Source organism: Caenorhabditis remanei, chromosome I (genome assembly GCF_010183535.1).
Source record: "Caenorhabditis remanei strain PX506 chromosome I, whole genome shotgun sequence".
Lineage (NCBI taxonomy): Eukaryota > Metazoa > Nematoda > Chromadorea > Rhabditida > Rhabditidae > Caenorhabditis > Caenorhabditis remanei.
In genome coordinates, this window is record NC_071328.1 from 10,265,034 (window position 1) to 10,282,827 (window position 17,794).

The window sequence follows — 17,794 nt, forward strand, 5'->3', positions numbered from 1 at the left end:
AGCTAAACAAGTACTGTAGACGTGTCGAGACTCAACGACTGATTTAAAGAACGCTCCTTTAACCGTAGTGATTGGTCTCACGACGAAAACCTGTTTATTACTTTTTTAGTCAGATATCTTATTTTAGGTCTTTGAAATGCTAAATTTTATAGTTTTGAATGCGTTTTGTCATAACAATGTTTTGCTATTATAAGAAGTCGAGTAATGAAATTCAAAAATTGAAATAATTATATAAATGTCTTTAATTCTTTTTTGAACTTTTGAATCCCCTTCGCGAAGGCTTCGTTATCACTTCACTCTTTGAATCCGACTGCTAATGAGAATGCATAAATTATTTCATTACAGATGGTCCTCTACACTGAAGTTGTTAGAAGTAACCCAGTTTTTCATGCTGCATGGTAAGTTCTCTTTATTGAAAAATGAACTTTTTAATGTTTTTAGGCTACTGGGAACTGGCGATACAAAAAGTCTTTCGAAACGAGAAATCATGGCGCAAGATTTATCGGAAATTTGTGTGCAGATCATCAGAATGATGCCAGACAAAGACAGAAGTACCGAATCTAAAGCTGCTCTCTATCTGCTCTCACTATTGACTTATGGGACTGTTCTCATTCATCGAACGCAAGTTGAATTTTTGCAAAGTAGGAGCCTTATCGTTTTGGGTTTTTTTTTATATCGGGTTCTTTTTGTAGGAGATGCTGAAAAACTGAAGGAACTCATTCGGAAGAAAAGTTTCATTTTATTAATGGCAGAGAAGTTCGATAGAGAGCAAGAGATTCGGAAGCACACTGAAAATAGGGCTAAACTACGATCAACTCCGATCGCTTGTCTGGAAGATATCGATGAATTGGTTAATTTGGCGGACTTGCCTATGATCAGTGCGCGAATTGGAGTAAGTGAACCCATCAGTCGCTTTAAAAAACATATCTTTTTTTTGGAAATTTTTAGATTAACGGAGATCCACGTGACTTTACGATGCTGGATGCCGTTCCAAACTTTTCACAATGGAGTGATGTCACTGCGGACGTAGCAAGTTTTTATGGTTCCGTGGAAGCATATTCCAGGTGAATTCTAATTCAAGAATAGCATCTATTTTTCTTTTTTCAGTCAGAAAAGTGATACCTTACACTCTACTTTCGTTGAAGGAAATGGATCAAACGAACAAAGTAGAGAAAAGCGAGCAGCTACTGTATTTGCAAATTTCCATGAGAACATTGTTTCCAAACATGGAAATGAACATTCACCGAATGCAAGAAAGATACCTGTCGCCGTGGAAACAGAAAAGGAAACTGAGTGGATTGATGAATCGAAAGCAGGTCAAAATCAACTGGAAGCGGGAGCAGTTCTGGATCATATTGAGGAGCCACAAAGACTTCTTCCTGCGCAACTCGATGATCTAGATCTTGTGGATGTCCCGTTAGATCAACAAGCTAAAGTAACCGCGTACTTGCAAACAATTTTATCTTTATCACTCGATGAAACAAACTTACCGCCAGTACCACAAGATCTTAATCTTTTTGAAGACATTTTGTCACCTCCTCCTAAAAAATCGAGATTGGAAACAGAAAGAAACGGAGAAGAAGAGTTCCAAGACAGGGAAGTTGCTCGACGACGACAATCCTCACGTCCACATACTCCTATCAATCAGAACAACTTGACTGATCTTCATTCAACCTTGAAAACAGACGATCAGACTTCAAGAATCGAAGACCCAGCTGTAACAACGGAACAAGGGCAAACTATGAGAGCCGATAAGCCCACGACACCGATGGAAGATCCTGATATCCAAGTAGAGATTAGAGGAACAACAGACACAAATCGAACTGGTGAAAATTCAAGTCCAAGTCTTGAGCTTGACTCTCAGATACAGTTCATTCCGCCTCAGAGAAAAAGGTCAAGACGAAATTTACCTTTTGTACATGGCGATGACATGGAAATTGACGAAGTTGTACAAAATGTACTTCAAGCTGATTGGTCATCTTTAGTTCGCAAAAAGGAAGATGTTCTAGTCATTTCTAATGCAAAAAAGAGTGATATTCCATTGCTTATGTTCAACCCCGCTCCAAACTTTGGCCGCTCGCGTAACTTGCCTGAGGAACTCCAGGAATTCTTCAAATCCAGGGTGTTTCGTGGCTATACTGGATACGCTGTTAGCGAAACGGACGAGGAATCAATCAGAGAAGAGCCGGAAAAATTTGCAGCAATGCGACTGTTGACACCAAATCGCTTGGATGAGCCGATAGAATTTCAAGAAGAACTATATCAACGTGAAAGATTCAACGATGAATTGATGCCAGTTCAGATTGATGACCAGACAAAACTAATGCAAGAGGAATTATCTGTTACCAAACGGTTGGAAAACATTGAAAATGATCAACCACATGAAAAGCTCGTAGAGTCCGCATCACAGAACTTGAGTTATGCATTCACCAGGCTGCTAACACCTGAAAAGGAAAGAGAAGCAGCGATTATTGAGGAATTGGATTTAGAACCGCTACCAGTTACTCATAATTACGCCCATCTTAACTTATCCAACCCAAACAATGAAACCATGCGACCGAGTGATCCATATGAGTCAATCGGAACAGAAGAAGATGTTGAGAATGTTAGAAAAAGACAGAAAAGTAGTTTGGGTGTCGGACATCAAAGAAGTGAGTTATCCTCCTAAGTTTGAATAGCAAATTTTTGTTTTATTTCAGCTGAAGACTTGGAAGAGGACGCATTTGAAGTTCAGCGTCGCCTCCGAGCGTTCGATCGAGAAGAGCGCATGCGTCTCGCAATGGAAGCGAAGGAAGATGAAATATTCTTCTACTCATCCGGCTCGCTACTACCTAACAACAAGCAGATAATTCATGACCAGTTTCTGAGGTGAGCGATTTTTGATAATTATTCTCCTAGATTACCAGTTTTCAGAGAAGCGGAATCAAAATATCCTGGTTGGTTGGATTTCAATGAATTCACTGCTGATAAAACTTGTAAAGAAGCAGCTATCGCCTTCGAAGGCTTACTCTGTAATAAAAACTCTTTTGACAGTTAATCATTCTATCGTTACAGTGAATTTAAAGAGCCGCAACGTTCTCGCCGAGCAAAACGGCCCGTTTAGCACCATCTTTGTTCAACACGTCAAAAAATAGGCTAAATCTTTGATCCTGTACCATTCATTGTTATTGTTGTTGTTTTCCTTTCAATTTTTATTGCTTTCCTTGTTAATTTAATCCTGACATCCGCGTATGACACCCTGTAACATTTTGTTCGAAATATCACCTAATCTGACAAGTTTTAATGAATGAACGGTGAAATCGATTTATTATTATTTTGCCTCAACAATAAAAACAACAAAGAGAATCACAAATGCGAATGATTAAATCCCGTAACATGCGAAAACAAAGGGGAGCTTATTGGTAACAATTAATTTACAATTCATCGCGTTGGATGAGCTTCTCGAGAGTGATATCGAAATACAGACGAGCCTTTCCTGGAATTGATGGAGTTCTTCCATCATCACCATATCCGAAGTCCGATGGAATAATCACTTGACGACGTTCTCCCTCGCACATTCCAGTCATAGCAATATCCATTCCCTTGATTACTTCCTGAAAATGAATAGAATTAGAAGATTCCCTTCGATTGAGCTGTATAAACTTACATTGTTATTCAGCTTGAAGATGAATGGAGCGTTACGAGAGAAAGATGAATCGACGAAAGTTCCATCCTCCAAGTGGAGAACGTATTGCTGATGGATAGTGTCTCCGGTCTTCGACTTCTTGCACTTATCAGCCTCAATCTTGTGTGTTTGTTCGATCACAATTCCCTCATCAGTCGTCCATTTCTCTCCTGGAACAGCACGGAACAAATCGACGAGTTGAACTGTGTAGTAGAGTGTTTGATCCTCTTTGATGTTATCACGTTCACGTCCCTTTGCTCCGAATCCCAAGTTTCCTGGGATCACAACCTTTCTCTTCTCTCCCTTACACATTCCAGTCATTGCTCTCTCCATTCCTGGGATAACTTGTCCTTTTCCAAGAGTGAATGTGTATCTGAAAAGAGGAAATTAATCCATCTGAATAACTCATTCATTCCAACTTACGGCTTCTTGTTGAAGTTTGATCCAATTTCAGTTCCTTCCTTGTCTGTCAGTTTGTACCATTGATCAAGAACATCTCCTTCTTGTGACTTAATTGGACACTTCTCGGCCTTGATTGGTCTGATGATCTTGATTTCGAGGCCATCTTCATCCTTCCATTGCAGTTTTTGCTCTTCCTCAGCAAAACAAGCAGCCACCAACAGACACAGAAGAATGACACGCATTCTGAAAATTATTGAGTCTCTTTCTAGAAGTAATGAATAAGAGAAAGAGAAGGAAATAAGACATTTTAAAAAGAAAAGTGAGTATACTAGTAGGAAGGAAGAACGAAGAAATGTTTATGTTGAGTCGAAGAAGCATCTGGTGGTGGCGACCCTCATCGTGTCCGTCTGGTGCATCTGAGTAATGAAAGTGTAACCAAACAGCTGCCACGTCACCGTTTTAGTAGGTCACTGCACTCGCCACATTGCACAAATATTACAAAAAAAGGAAAGCTTCTAGAAGGTTCAAATCGATTCATCATAGTGAAGGAGTGTATGATTTTCGAGTTACAAAAAAATATTTTTCTAGATCAATTCGATATCACGTCATCAATAACGTAAAAAAGAAAATCTTGACAACAGTTGAATCTGAGTCAAATCAGGATACGGTATATACGATTCCTTTTCGAAATTATCCGAATGACTAAACGTCATCCAAATATAAATACAGAAGCGTCATATTCTAGATCAACGTGGAACTTCCTGAATCAAAATAATTGAATTTCTAAATAAAAGAGATGAGAAGAAGAATAAACGGGAAAGGAGAACAAGAATGTATATATGAATGGATCTATCCCGCACAAGTCTGTGGGTCATTAGTAGTGTCCTCCCGTCCTCTTCCTCCACCTCCTACTCGATCCGTCGCGCTGTAACTTTCTTTTCTTTTTCGCATCTTGTTGTCCAAGGTCTCCGCAATCCGAGTTATCTCTCCAGTTTGCAGTTCGATGGTCATCTCTTGGAGATCTTGGAAGAGAGGTCGGTTAGACGATGAGAATGTGCGAGAAGGGGAGAGAAATTGGAAGTAAAAAAGGAGAAGAAGTGGGTTACGAAGAACATTGGAACACGATTTGATTATATGTTTTATTTTATTCACAACAAGGCGGGAAATCGAGAGAAAATGAATTATTGATAGGCTGAGTATGGGACATTGTTTCCTGGAGTTCGTCGTTGACAGAAGAATTTCAGAGCGAATGCAGCCAGGCCAATGATGAGACAAGCAACGAAGATACCAACTGAAATTAATTCAATTTGCTTTTACACCAGGAAAGCTTTTCAGGTTTCATCGACCGAAGTGTTCTACTATTGAATGCTTTCCTTATTTTGTTGGGAAAACGGGAAGTTCTGAGTATTATAAATTTGGATCTTGCATATCACGGAGGTTTCTAGAACTTTATTCCAACTTGTCACGGTCCGGGCCGGACCAAAACCGGGTTTTTTCTCGTCCCGGGGTTTAAAAATAACACATTTTTTGAACGAATTTTTGAAGAAATTTTTGAAATTTTTTGAAGTTTTTCCAAAAAAGTCGAATTTTTGAAAATACTTTAGAATTCAATCTGAATCGGGACGTTTTTAAATGAAATATTGGAAAAAATTTAAAACATTTGGTTAAGAAATAAGTACTTTTTTGAATCCGGACCGGGCCGAGGCGGGCCAGTCCGTCGAGTTTGCTTTATTCGAATTTTTTTCTGCAAATGCCAAAATTTTTGTTTGGTGATTCCAGCAAAGTTAATGTTTATTTAATCAAGATGTTTGATTTGTTTGGTTTAGCTCATGTATTTTTGGAAAGTTACGGTGCAGCTGAAGCTGAAAACATAACAACACCCAATTTTTAAAAAGTGGATAGAGGAGAAGTTAGCTAATTTCAAACAGTTTTATATTGATCTACGCAGTATCTGAAACTCTAGAAAACGTTCTCGAAGTCAACCAGTTTGTTCCCAATTAAAAATGGTACAGGGTCCTAATCAAATCAGTTACAACCAAATATCTAGATTCTAAAATATTCTAGGATACAACGTATAAAAATTTGAAAGTTGTATCAATGGATCAAGTTGATACATGACTTACTATTTGTCTTTCCCTACTTTCTTTAGATCGGAGCTCTAGAACTCACTGAAAAAAGACCAAACCGTGAAAGAGGGTGCTTTGGGTTTTCCAGATTTTGGAGTAGTCGTCTTGACATCTGGGCCAAGAGAACTAGTTGGAATAGATGATCCTCTGGTTGAAAGAACATCAGTTCCATTTGTCGAAGTCGAATTAGTCTCATCGTATTGCTCTTCAATAGTCAGTTTTCCATCTGATGCATCTGTATTGTTACTACTGATTGGTTCATCTGATAACAGTTGTTCAACCGAGTTTGAATTTTTCTGGAATTTTAATTTTGATTTCCAGAATAAAAAAGAAATTTGAGCTCACATCTTCTGCAAAAGTTTGAATAAATGTAGCAAGAATTACGCAGATGAACAAAATCGGAAACCTCATGATTTTTTTGGATGTTGAAATGAATGAAATGGATTTGATTATGGGCAAATGAGAGCTCGGAAGCAAGGTGTGTAAATAGAAGAGTCAGCAACAATTCATTTTATTTGGTATAAAAAAAGAGGCGTAGGAGTGAGAGATCGACTAAGAGGGATATGAAAGAAAGAAAAAAGGGACAAAATAGGGAAGGTAGAATCGGCAGTGATTCTTCTTTTTATTAAAAATAGAACAACATAATATCCTAGCACATCCAGTTATGTGGAACCCATTGGGTCTCGTATCGAAGAGTTTCCAGAGCATCAACAAGTCTGAAATTAGAAAAGAGAGTTGGGTGAGATTCTGAAAAAAAAGAAGTTACCGTTTGAATGTGACATCGATATTTCTATTGACAAGAGTCAGATGAATTCTCGATTTGCATTGGAATCCAATCTTGGCACTCTCCTCACAGATTGATCGTAATTGTTCCTGGGTTCTGAAGATATGAACATATTGAGAACTTATTTATTGGCTTTGACTTTCTTCTACAGTAACTCTACAGTAACTAAAACAGCATAATAAGGTTTGTGGTTATTCAAATAAAAAGGTAAAAACACAGATGTTTGTTTATTTTACTTTTATAAAGAAGGAAGTGCATAGGCTATACATATCCAACCGACTTATCTGAAGTTTACAAAAAGTCCGAGTAATATAGCTCAACTTTTTTTTTAAATCAGAAGTTTTACAATTGCTTAAAGAGTTTCAAGTGTTTCTCATTTTTCTGGGAAAATTTAAATACTTATTTTACCAATTCAATCTACTAACCGATGGGTTCTTTTAACAGCTTCAAGTTGAATGAACTCTTCAATTGGAGGTGGAACTATATGGACTACAAATGGCATGAACTCGGCATTATATAAGTAGTCGACACTCTGAAAATGTCTGAATTCTAAAACAGTTATCGTTTCTCAACTGACCTGTGTTGCAGCATCTATAACACACATTCTTCCACTACGTACTTCAGCTCTAACTGCATCTGCAGTTGTTCCATATAACTGATTATCCATTTCACCCCATTCAACCATCCCTCCGTCACGAATCTTCTGATAAATGTCTTCTTTTCTCACGAAATGGTAATCTCTTCCTTCTACTTCTCCTGGTCTTTGAGCTCGCGATGTTACTGAAATAAAAGTTTTAGAGTGAACAGAAACTAGCTGTTTACAAAGTCTTACAAGGAACAATTGTTGAGAAATAGTGTGGTGCAAGACGTAAAAGCATTGATTTGATATCTCTTCTTCCAGTTCCAACACCTCCAAGAAGAACAAGAGTTCGCCTTCCGAATGGACATAGCATTGAGACTTTCTCTATTGTTATTGAAGATGGAAGATATCCAACTTGTGTCAAATCACCCAACTTTCTAACTTGCATCCATTTCTCATCTTTACTCAAAACTTGTATAACATCTCCAGGAGAAACTTCTAGATCCAACCAGAGACATGGACGATCCACGTCTTCTCGAGAACTGTAGTTATCCTGGACTCGGAAAAAGTTCTGAAATTCAAAAGAAACAATATATGAAATCTTTGAGTCTGGCTCACTGCAGGTGCACAATGAATAGCAGCTGGCTCGAGTGTCAACTCAACATTTCCTTTCAAATTCTCAATATCCGCTCGAAAATAGACATCTTTCCCGTCGACCTGAGTAATAACGTCTCCCGGCTTCAAGTCATAATTTGCTTTTTCGTTAATTTTAGTGACGACCAGCTGTCCGCCATGCTTCTCAACCTCCACCTGAGTTAATTGACCTGCGTCGACGGTTGTTTGTCTCGACTGGTATTGTGGAAGAAGGATGGCCGATTGATGAATTGGTGCATAATTATGGTTTTTATTTCCAGATGAACGAAGAATTGGAGTCATTGTTGGAGATGGACCATCAAGTGCAAGAGCATGGAATGTTTTCGTAGTCAGCACTCTTTCAGTTACTATCGTTCTCTTTTTCAATCCAGTTTTCGGATCAATCTCTGTTTTCTCTTCTATTTCTACTTGTTCAAACTTTTCTTTTCCATCTCTATTTGAAGAAGACGTTCCGCTGCTCTGAATTTATGAATAATGATGGGTACTGTAGGATTACTGTATCTCGGCGGGATCTAGATATTTCTAAATAAGAACTTACTTTTGTACTATCACCATCTTGTTCTTTTCCATTTTTCTTCTCGATATTTTCAATTTTTTCCAATAAAACATGCAGGCATCGGGATAAATTATCAGCATTTGATCTCAATTGAGCCAATTCATCCTCTTCACTCATCTTTCGTTCTTCAATATTGATCATTTGAAACTCTCAAACATTTTTTTCCAAAAGTAAAAGTAAAGGTTCACAGAAAAGGAGAAAAAAAATAGTGAAACTAGGGAAAACCAGGAAGCGAAACATGGAAGAAGGTGGTAGTGGAGGAGTGGGAAGAATTGAAAAGCATACAAAAATTGGCGGATGGAAGGGCAAACAAGTGCGAAACGACTACGCAATTCGAGGCTTAGAGCATTACAGAAAACATTGAGAAACAACAAATTTTGAAAATAAAGTACAGGTAAATATCAGAAAGATCAACAATACTGCTCATGGAATTGATTCTTGCTGATGATTAGAAGACTTGTTTCTAGCTTTTTTTTTGTCAATGAAGTGTTCAGCTAATCTAGATCATAGTTGAGAAGTGTGTTTATTCCAAAAATACGGTAAAAGATAGAGCAACAGGTTTTTGAAAATCCGAGAGTTCAAGATGATAAACACCAGGATTTATATAATTTTTTGTTATTTAAGAAGTAGAAAAAATCATAAAGAAATTAATGGGTTAGGATAGAGTGAGTTGAAATACGTCTATATCTAAGAACCCAGTAAATTTCAGAGTGAGATTTAATATTTGTATTCTAAAAAAGTTGAGATAGAAACTGAAACCAGAAGAAGTATCAAATTAACATGTGTGTATGTGTATATGTGTGTATGTTTCAAATAGACGGAGAACGAAAGCATGGGAAAGGAGCTCAAACATGTGAATTCATGTGCTCCTGTGAAGAGAGCAACGACTACAACTGGCGAAGAAAAGTGGTTGAAAGACGCAGAGAAGTATAGAAGAATCAATGGGGAGCAGCGGGGAAAAGAAAGTGACGATGGGGGGTTTAGAAGGATGAATTGGAAACGACATGAAGACAGAAGGGAGAAGGGAGGAAAGAATGCTAATTTAGGAGAATGGACCCGATACATGTTGTGAATGGAATATGAGAATTGGAAAATTGGGTACCATTGACTTGTTCTCAACCAAGTTATTGAACACAACAATAGATGAGGAATGCATTTTGAAGTGGATAAGAAAGTTGCTAAATGAATCAAAAGATCCAAGAACGGAAGAAGAATCTGAAAAATGAAAGCATCCGCGGTCATACTGTAGTTGACAGAAAGGAACAAGAATTACATCAAGATGTGAATCCGAAGTTTAATTTTCTTCATCATGATGAAACAATGTGACCCGGTGACCGTGAATGCCTTTCCAAAACTCTCCCTCTATTATTAGAGTATTTCTATTGTTTATAAACACGGGTGGCCTCCGGAGGGAATGAATGAAGTGGTACCGATGGTGTAATCCGAACGGCGGTTTTGCCTCCCCGCCTAGTGGAGTGAAGACAATGATTAATTGTCGGAGAAATCTTTCTCTCTTTCTAGAGCATTTCTTATTTCCTTTTCCTACTCAACGACATCTGCGTTCTCTCTTTCAAGAATGAATAAATTGAAGAAAAGATGAATACAAACGAACGTGGAACAGATGGTGGTAGTCCAATCTGCTCGTTTACGACTGGAGAATTGATCCGATAATGAAATAAATATCAAACATTGAATCGAGAAAGAAAAAAGCCTGATTGGATAATTTTTATGTTTACCAATGCACTTGATGACACTCTTCTCACATATATAATATCAATTTTAGAAGAAGACTTGTTCAAAGTGAACAAATATATCTCATAAAACTTATTCTCACTCGAGAAGTGATTCCAAGTCTCTAAACAGGCCCATTCATCTGTAAACCGACCCGGCATTTCGATTTTAATATGTGAAATTGGGCAAGATGAAGAACTTTGTCTTTCAGAAAACTTATTAAAGAAATATTAGATAAGACAGACTATTTTATTCAGTCTTCTAACGAGAGCGATCTGACAGGGATGCAATACTGGAAGAAAGGGAGACTTCGATATTGCTGGGTGAGTGGTGTCGGGATAGGTTCAGGAAAATAAAACAAATTATGGGACGAGTGATGTATAAAGACTGGGAAGATATAGTAATCCTTCACATAAATAGAAAATGTGTGGTGGATGAGGGCAATACATAAAACTCATTATACAAGAAACGAACGAGATGAGGTTTGATGATATCACTGGAAGAACATATGAGCAACCTCAAACTGAAAATCTACCAAACTTGAGTTGACATTCATTCGATTTCTATCAACTGAAGTATTCACAGTGAGATGATTAGTGGGGAAATGTGACTCATTCTTCTCGCAGAAATCGCGCAAAGTTGAAGATGTGTGCGTAGGAATTATGGTACAGGGATGAGCTGAAGTGAGAAAATATTAACAATTTCTGAATGATCAGTAACAAAACTCACCACTTTCACACCATGTCTGCTTTCCGGTCAGAAGTCCTTGGAGCTGCTCTTCGGTAATACCCTTCGAAGCCAGAAGCAAATATTTCGATCGCACTTTCGACATGAATTCCTGAAGACCAGCAGCAGAAATAGGGGTCACCATATTCTCGTTTCTAGGAGCCGTCACGAATTCGAAGTAATATGGACGTGCAAACTTTACGGGCTTCGGAGCGATTTTGGTTCCAGGAACAGATGGCATATTAAGTGTTTCAAAATTTGCAGCAGTCGGAACGGTAGCAGAATCAACCCGTTCGCTCTCAGAAATACATGCATTCAGAACATCATCCAAAGCTGGATCGGTTTTCTCGTAGTCAACGGTTGTTCCATCACTCTCAACAACGCTAGCCCTTGATTGCATCAAGTCGGTTCGTGGGACCTCTTTCGGTGCACCGTTTGATGGAATCGGGTTTGTTGTTTGGCCGGCGAATTGTTGTGGGGCGGTGAATCCATTAGAAGTAGCAATTGTGTTGGCTAATGCATTGGTGAACGGCAACGTGGCATCCTCTACCATTTGAGAACTCAGTTGTGAAATGTACTCTTCAGTCTTCTCATTGAGACCTAATTTTTGAAGTTCTCCTGAAATCCGTGTGATGTCTCCGACAACAGTGGTATTTCCTGATGACGTCTCTGCTGTTCTGTTAATTTCATTACAGATCTCCGACTGTTTGTTCACCTCTTCCTGTGGGTTTGGTGGAATTCGAGACTCCTGAAAATTATTGAATGAGTGAAAACTTCATGAATGATATTTTTTACAATTAATGAAAACGTTCGGAAATTCAAGACCCAGTTGATATTCATTTTGATATTTTTTATTAGTTTATGGTCTACGTACTAACCAAATTATGTGTAGAGGTTAGGATGTTTTCCTGTAGACTGATTTCTGATTCATCAAGAGCTCCGCCCAGATTCGAATGACCACGTTCGGGTGCTTTGAGAGCGTCCACAGTTTGTGGAGTGTAGTCAAGCAGAAGATCAGTGCTGCAGTCCGTTTCGTGAAGCGAAACCTGAAAAATTAATATAGTGTCTCCAAGTTATAAAAGACAAGCTGAAAATTTCTTTAAGAAATACAACTAAATTTCATGGTATTACTTTCGGAGTTACCACGATTTTGTCTCTGCCTTGTTCTTCTAATCCAGAATTCCTTGGAACATCATTTTTAGTTTTAGAAGATTCTTTTCTCCCCTCATGATGTGTTGGTGTAACCGAGTCGTGACCCATTAGTTTCATCGCGCTGTCCACAGGAGTTTCAGATGAAATATCCGAAAACATCAAACCGTGACTCTGAGTTGATTTATTCGATTCACAGTATGTTGAATCGCCCAGCTCAATTGTAGAGTTTTGTGACTGTGGAACGGAGGCGGTTATTCCTGTTACCGCTAATTCCGTTGCTTCTGTTGGCTCTGAAATCGGAACTGGAACAGTCGGTTTCGATGACGCAGTCTTTTGCATTGGCTTTGAAAGAGGTGCTTCGCGAGTCTTCACCAATTTTTTATTCTGACCGGGAGGCTCAGTGGTACGTCCTGCAGCTCTCGATGTGGTAGCTGATTTTGTACTATTGACAGAGATGAGTGGCTTCGGTGGAGCCGATCCTCTCGCTTGTGATCTTGCTGGAGCCGGAGCAGATGCCTGAGTCGTTTTGGGTGGCACAGGATTTTGTGGAAGTTTTTTTATTGGACGAACAGGTCTGGTGGTGGTGGGTGCTCGATAAGACGGCTCTCTCGAAGAACTAGCAGTGCTAGTTGGACGAGAAGACGGTCCTGATGTCATGGCTCTTGCTGTTGGCCGTCCAGTTGCCAATTTCCCGACTGACGACACAATGGGTCTTGAAATCGTTGGAACGGAGGTAACTTTCAGAGCATCTTTAGATTTCACTGTTGCTGCGTTGAGGAATGGAAGATACTTGGCTGCTTTGTCGAGAGATTGTTGAATTCTGCTTACGGTAGAAGTTCCTGTAGAGAAAAGAAATTTGAATAAATTGATAAATAGCATCCTCCAAGTTACCCGAAATCAGGACTCGGATCACAGAACTATCAGCGCTCGCTGGTCTCCACAACAAGACCCCGATCGTTCCATGATTCGCGGCTGCTCGTTCCACCTCGGCTTCGTTCCCAGATGCTAACGCTTTGGTGATGACTTCTCCATCCTTTGTATCTCCTGCTAGAATATACAATGAGAGGATTCCAACCACACCTGATTGACATAGAACAATGGCAGGATATTTCGGGTCGAAGAGCAGCGGAGTGTCACAAATAAGTTTCGAATTAGCATCCTGGATGGTCTTGACAATTTCTGCGCTACTGTCAGGCTTTGCTGTTTTCAGTGGCTTCGTGTTCATGAATACAGGGACAACTTTTCCCTTAAAACATACTTGATTTGAAGAAAAACCTCTAACATTAATTCACCTGGTCTAACAACGATGCAGTAGCTCCTAAGCTATTGCGAGTTGGTGCCGAGAGAATCACTGCACTGACAGTTTTAACAGTCATGAGAAATCCTGGTGTTTTTTCAGGTTGCCCACCATCGAGAATGTAGACACCATCGAAATCAAAGAGTGTTGCCGTGCTCGATGAGCCTCCCAAGATGTATGCAGATGAGGTCGTTCGTGGCTTTGAGGATTTGCCGCGTTCCTCGGTCATTCTGCAAATATATTTATAAATGTGCTTGCTTTCTAAAAAAGTGGAGAGAAACAAAACGAATGTTTTAAAGGCATATTCCAGAAAAAAAAGAAACCTTATTTTGACTTTTTAATATTTCGCGGGCAAAACAATTACAAGTTCGCGCTGAGATAAAACGGCTTCTACTATTAATCGGTACGAGACCGCAGGCTGATAAATTTTTTAAAGGATTTTCTGCAATATGAAAAGGCATCTTTTCAACAGACAAGCACACAGTTCGTTTCGCATTAATTAATATATTCACATGCTTGAAGTGTTTCATAAGCAGCTGTCTTTTTATAATCAAAGACCTATTATTTTTCATATTAAGCTCTCTTTCTCTTTCATTTTCACAAAGAATCCCTTGAGTTGACATTCATAATCAAAATTATATTCAGCTCTCCATGTTGAGATCTTATTTTTTTTGAGAGATGAATCTTTACTCTAAGTGTTTTATTATTGTAATTTTTCCAATCACAGCGATATTAGCTTTTACATCTCGAATTGTCAAGGCTCCTCCCATAGCTGTCGTAATTTAAGGCACATTGAAAGTTCACACAGACACACCGAATTCTACGCCAAATCACGGACGTCATCATTTCCAAATTTTTTTAAAGTTTCATCTTTTTTGTTCTGTTTTTGACAACATTTTCGTTCACTTTTCTTAGTTGTATTCGTTTATAAACTTATGCGTACCTAAAAACTTTTTTAAGACGAGATGGCCGGTATGCACTTCCTGGTGGGAATCTCCACCGAAAATTACGTGATTTTGGCTGCGGACAAGGCCACATTCGCTTACGGAGCCATTCTCGCAGACAGCGGTCAGTTTCAATGACTTTAATGCCCAAACTTCAATAGCAGAATTTCAGAAAATGACAAAGAGTACAGACTGGGAAAAAAACTCACAATGATGTGCATTGGTGAAGAAGGAGATGTCGCTCAGTTCGGCGACTGGACCAAAAGAAACCTTCAGCTTTATTCCGTCAGAAATGGTAAGTGTTTTAACTTTTTATATTAATCTGAGTGGTTTGTTACAGGTTATGAGGTGTCCCCAGCATGCGCTCATCATTTCGTCCGTCGCAGCATTGCCGAAGGTCTCCGTTCAAAAGATCACTACACCGTCGATGTACTTATTGGAGGTTATGATGACAAAGAGGAAAAGGCTTTCCTAGGATCCGTTGATTATTTGGCAAACGGTCTTGCTCAACAGGTATTCGCAACATTGATTATGTGCTCTTAGCCTTCCATTTTCAGCCATACTTGTTCCGCGGATTCTGTGGACGATTCTGCTACGCTATCATGGATCGTGAGTACAAGAAAGGTGATTTTTTTTTGTTTCTTGTCATGTAATCTATGAAGTTTTAAGACATGTCCGAAGCCGAGGGGCTTGCACTGATGAACAAATGCATTGGCGAAGCCAAGAGACGCTTCGTCGCTAATATTCCTGGATACAAGGTGGTGATTATCGACAAGAAGGGATATCGCAAGTTGGATGACGTCCTTTTCTAATTGGCAATTCATTTAACTTTTCCCCGGTTATTCCTCTCAACTCCCCAATTCTTCTCTGTTTTGATCGGTTTTAATTTATTGACACAATCGAATGTATCTTATTACACCTTAAAAATATATTCTACACATTTATTCTACCGTCAATTGAGCAATAACAATGAGAGAGAGAGAGAGAGAGAGATTTCAATTAGACAACTTGTTTTAGGAGCTGCTTTCGTCGTTCCTCAATGATGAGATTTCCTCGTTGTTCTGCGGCATGTTTCATAGTCAAAAGTGCTTCTCTAGTCTTCTTAGCTTCATCCGGTCTCGTCGAAAATTCAGCTGATGATTTTTTATCACTGGTTGAATAAATCTCGTTGATAGCTTTTTTGTACTCGTTCAAAATTCGTCCTTTTGCATCAGACGCCATTTTCTCTCTTCGCTCTTTACTCATTGGTGGCACATTTACATAGAGAACAGCACCTTCTTGTTGTGGAGTCACATTTAATGTGGATTTCTGAAAACTTCAGTTTGGATGGGAACAGTCGAAAAGATAATGAACCTGGATTGCTAGTTTTGCAGCTTTTATTGCAGTTGGATTATCTTGAAAATTCATCATGACCATCAGAGGCGATTTTAAAGTAACACGAGCGACCATAGAAAGTGGTTTCTCTTTTCTATTTTCAAGTTTTACCATAATATCTTCGTATTGACGAATGTCAACCTGGAGAAACAAAACTTATTTAACCAAGAACCACGCCGTTAACTCACTTTCAGTGAGAAATGTCTCGTGAGTTCTTCAACAAGAAGAGTCTCAACTCTTTGAATTTCTTTCAGTGCATTCTGTACAACTGTGTTGTCATCCAGATTGGAAAAAACTGCTGGTGGACTCTGGAATCAGCTAGTTGTAACTATAGGTGTTTCTAATTGAAAAAAATTTTTGGAGGAAAATTATGTTTTATTAGTTTGTATAAACTGAAAATTATAGTAACCTTTTTCTTGTTCTCAGCTTTCTTTTTTGCGTAGCCAACCACTGACGTCGAAAGTTGATGTTGATGTTGAATAAATTGTCTTCTAGAGGCACTTTGTGTTAATCTGACGACAGCCAACCGTATCATCTGTCCTGAAATTAGAAAAAAAAGATAAAAAATTATTTGAAAGAAAAAACATATTAAAAAGTACAGAAGCACGGCAAAGACGCCTTGTATTTGTTTTTCGTCTGTCGTCTCTTCAACATGAGAGACTCTCGCTCAAGAGGAATGGAGATGGCAGAAAGGAAAGTTGATTGTAAACCAGATAAGTCTTGACAGATGTTAAATGTTTTTAATTAAAACTGGAAATCAAATTAGAAAGATTTACTAAAGTAACAAGAACGAAAATTATTGTTATCATCAACTTTCTTGACATCAGCTATAATCGACGAAGCAAATAAACTGTAGATTCGTCGTCGAAGTATCGTTTAACAGATGAAGTGGCAACATATTTTCTGATAGTCTCGCTGAAAAGAAAACGATTTTTACATTGAACTTCATCCTTAACTGCAAAATCTTCCAATAGATTTCAAATGAATGAAAGAAACCTGCTGACTCCGGTTGGCATGACCAATTGATCGTTTCTGAAAAAAGAAGTTAGAAAGTAAAAGTTGCTGGGAAGACGTACTTGACTGCAAGATCGAATGCTTCCGCATACTCTTCCGTTGAGAAATTCTCTTCAGAAAACGTTGTAATGTTCAGTATAATAGGCTTTTCGAAGTGCTGAAAGATTCTACAGTAATCAACTTCACTAATGCTTGGGAGAGGTTTTTAGTTAGTGGCTACTTCTTGATATTCAATATTCATAATAAAAGAAATAACATATTGACCTCTATGAGGGAATAATCATTTCATTCGGAAACAAAATGGTTTAGAATCTTACCTGGATATTCGCTTTTGTCGGATGAGAAAAGTTGATAGAAACCAGAAAATAAATCAAAGAAGGGAGAATGAGGAGCAAACAAATATAGATTTTAGTTTTAGTTTCCATATTCTCAGAGCAATATCTATCACAAAAAGCGTCGACTGAATCGACTCTCGGCTCTCCGGGAATTTCAATAGCGAGTGGTTCAAGGCTTCGGACAGCAATTTCGCCTGTCGGTTGCACACTTTCAGTCATCATTCCATGAAATGAGAAAGAGAAAATATATTACTATTCTTCTTCTTCGTTTCCCAGTTTCAATTCTTCATTCTTCTTGAGAAAAAAAAACGAATGGGGTAGTACGCTATCGGAATTCTTCAAGTTCACACGAGTTATTTTGGCAGAAAGAAAACAAAGAGCGGAATTTGATAATTTATCGGGACGAATTCATAGTCAATATGAAAAAAGTTATAAGTTTAGTCACTAGCGGTACA

General features: G+C 38.5%; 8 protein-coding genes across 8 annotated transcripts; 2 read left to right on the forward strand and 6 right to left on the reverse strand.

Annotated features, from left to right (window-relative positions):
• Window positions 1-345: 345 nt before the first annotated feature.
• On the forward strand, window positions 346-3,134 carry GCK72_002207 (uncharacterized protein; the record flags this gene model as incomplete). Its single annotated transcript, XM_053723313.1, has 8 exons — window positions 346-398; window positions 442-641; window positions 693-892; window positions 949-1,064; window positions 1,108-2,651; window positions 2,700-2,868; window positions 2,914-3,011; window positions 3,055-3,134. 8 exons carry the CDS (start codon window positions 346-348, stop codon window positions 3,132-3,134), a joined length of 2,460 nt encoding a protein of 819 aa, XP_053591958.1.
• Window positions 3,135-3,413: 279 nt separating this feature from the next.
• Window positions 3,414-4,308, reverse strand: GCK72_002208 (uncharacterized protein; the record flags this gene model as incomplete). The annotated part of the gene is made up of 3 exons (XM_003104710.2): window positions 3,414-3,593; window positions 3,647-4,037; window positions 4,088-4,308. The coding sequence occupies 3 exons, from the start codon at window positions 4,306-4,308 to the stop codon at window positions 3,414-3,416; spliced, it is 792 nt and encodes a 263-aa protein (XP_003104758.1).
• Window positions 4,309-5,247: 939 nt separating this feature from the next.
• GCK72_002209 (uncharacterized protein) lies at window positions 5,248-6,603 on the reverse strand (the record flags this gene model as incomplete). Its single annotated transcript, XM_003104669.2, has 3 exons — window positions 5,248-5,357; window positions 6,236-6,488; window positions 6,538-6,603. 3 exons carry the CDS (start codon window positions 6,601-6,603, stop codon window positions 5,248-5,250), a joined length of 429 nt encoding a protein of 142 aa, XP_003104717.2.
• Window positions 6,604-6,841: 238 nt separating this feature from the next.
• On the reverse strand, window positions 6,842-8,907 carry GCK72_002210 (uncharacterized protein; the record flags this gene model as incomplete). The annotated part of the gene is made up of 7 exons (XM_053723314.1): window positions 6,842-6,908; window positions 6,959-7,072; window positions 7,402-7,508; window positions 7,554-7,756; window positions 7,809-8,127; window positions 8,175-8,669; window positions 8,749-8,907. The coding sequence occupies 7 exons, from the start codon at window positions 8,905-8,907 to the stop codon at window positions 6,842-6,844; spliced, it is 1,464 nt and encodes a 487-aa protein (XP_053591959.1).
• A 2,083-nt stretch (window positions 8,908-10,990) lies between these two features.
• GCK72_002211 (uncharacterized protein) lies at window positions 10,991-13,901 on the reverse strand (the record flags this gene model as incomplete). Its single annotated transcript, XM_003104795.2, has 6 exons — window positions 10,991-11,175; window positions 11,227-11,971; window positions 12,102-12,269; window positions 12,355-13,214; window positions 13,267-13,621; window positions 13,668-13,901. The coding sequence occupies 6 exons, from the start codon at window positions 13,899-13,901 to the stop codon at window positions 10,991-10,993; spliced, it is 2,547 nt and encodes an 848-aa protein (XP_003104843.2).
• A 736-nt stretch (window positions 13,902-14,637) lies between these two features.
• GCK72_002212 (uncharacterized protein) lies at window positions 14,638-15,428 on the forward strand (the record flags this gene model as incomplete). Its single annotated transcript, XM_053723315.1, has 5 exons — window positions 14,638-14,740; window positions 14,789-14,911; window positions 14,957-15,129; window positions 15,174-15,240; window positions 15,286-15,428. 5 exons carry the CDS (start codon window positions 14,638-14,640, stop codon window positions 15,426-15,428), a joined length of 609 nt encoding a protein of 202 aa, XP_053591960.1.
• A 187-nt stretch (window positions 15,429-15,615) lies between these two features.
• GCK72_002213 (uncharacterized protein) lies at window positions 15,616-16,525 on the reverse strand (the record flags this gene model as incomplete). The annotated part of the gene is made up of 4 exons (XM_003104745.2): window positions 15,616-15,924; window positions 15,970-16,131; window positions 16,179-16,298; window positions 16,400-16,525. 4 exons carry the CDS (start codon window positions 16,523-16,525, stop codon window positions 15,616-15,618), a joined length of 717 nt encoding a protein of 238 aa, XP_003104793.2.
• Window positions 16,526-16,817: 292 nt separating this feature from the next.
• On the reverse strand, window positions 16,818-17,561 carry GCK72_002214 (uncharacterized protein; the record flags this gene model as incomplete). Its single annotated transcript, XM_003104677.2, has 4 exons — window positions 16,818-16,905; window positions 16,987-17,022; window positions 17,067-17,161; window positions 17,322-17,561. 4 exons carry the CDS (start codon window positions 17,559-17,561, stop codon window positions 16,818-16,820), a joined length of 459 nt encoding a protein of 152 aa, XP_003104725.2.
• Window positions 17,562-17,794: the final 233 nt, after the last annotated feature.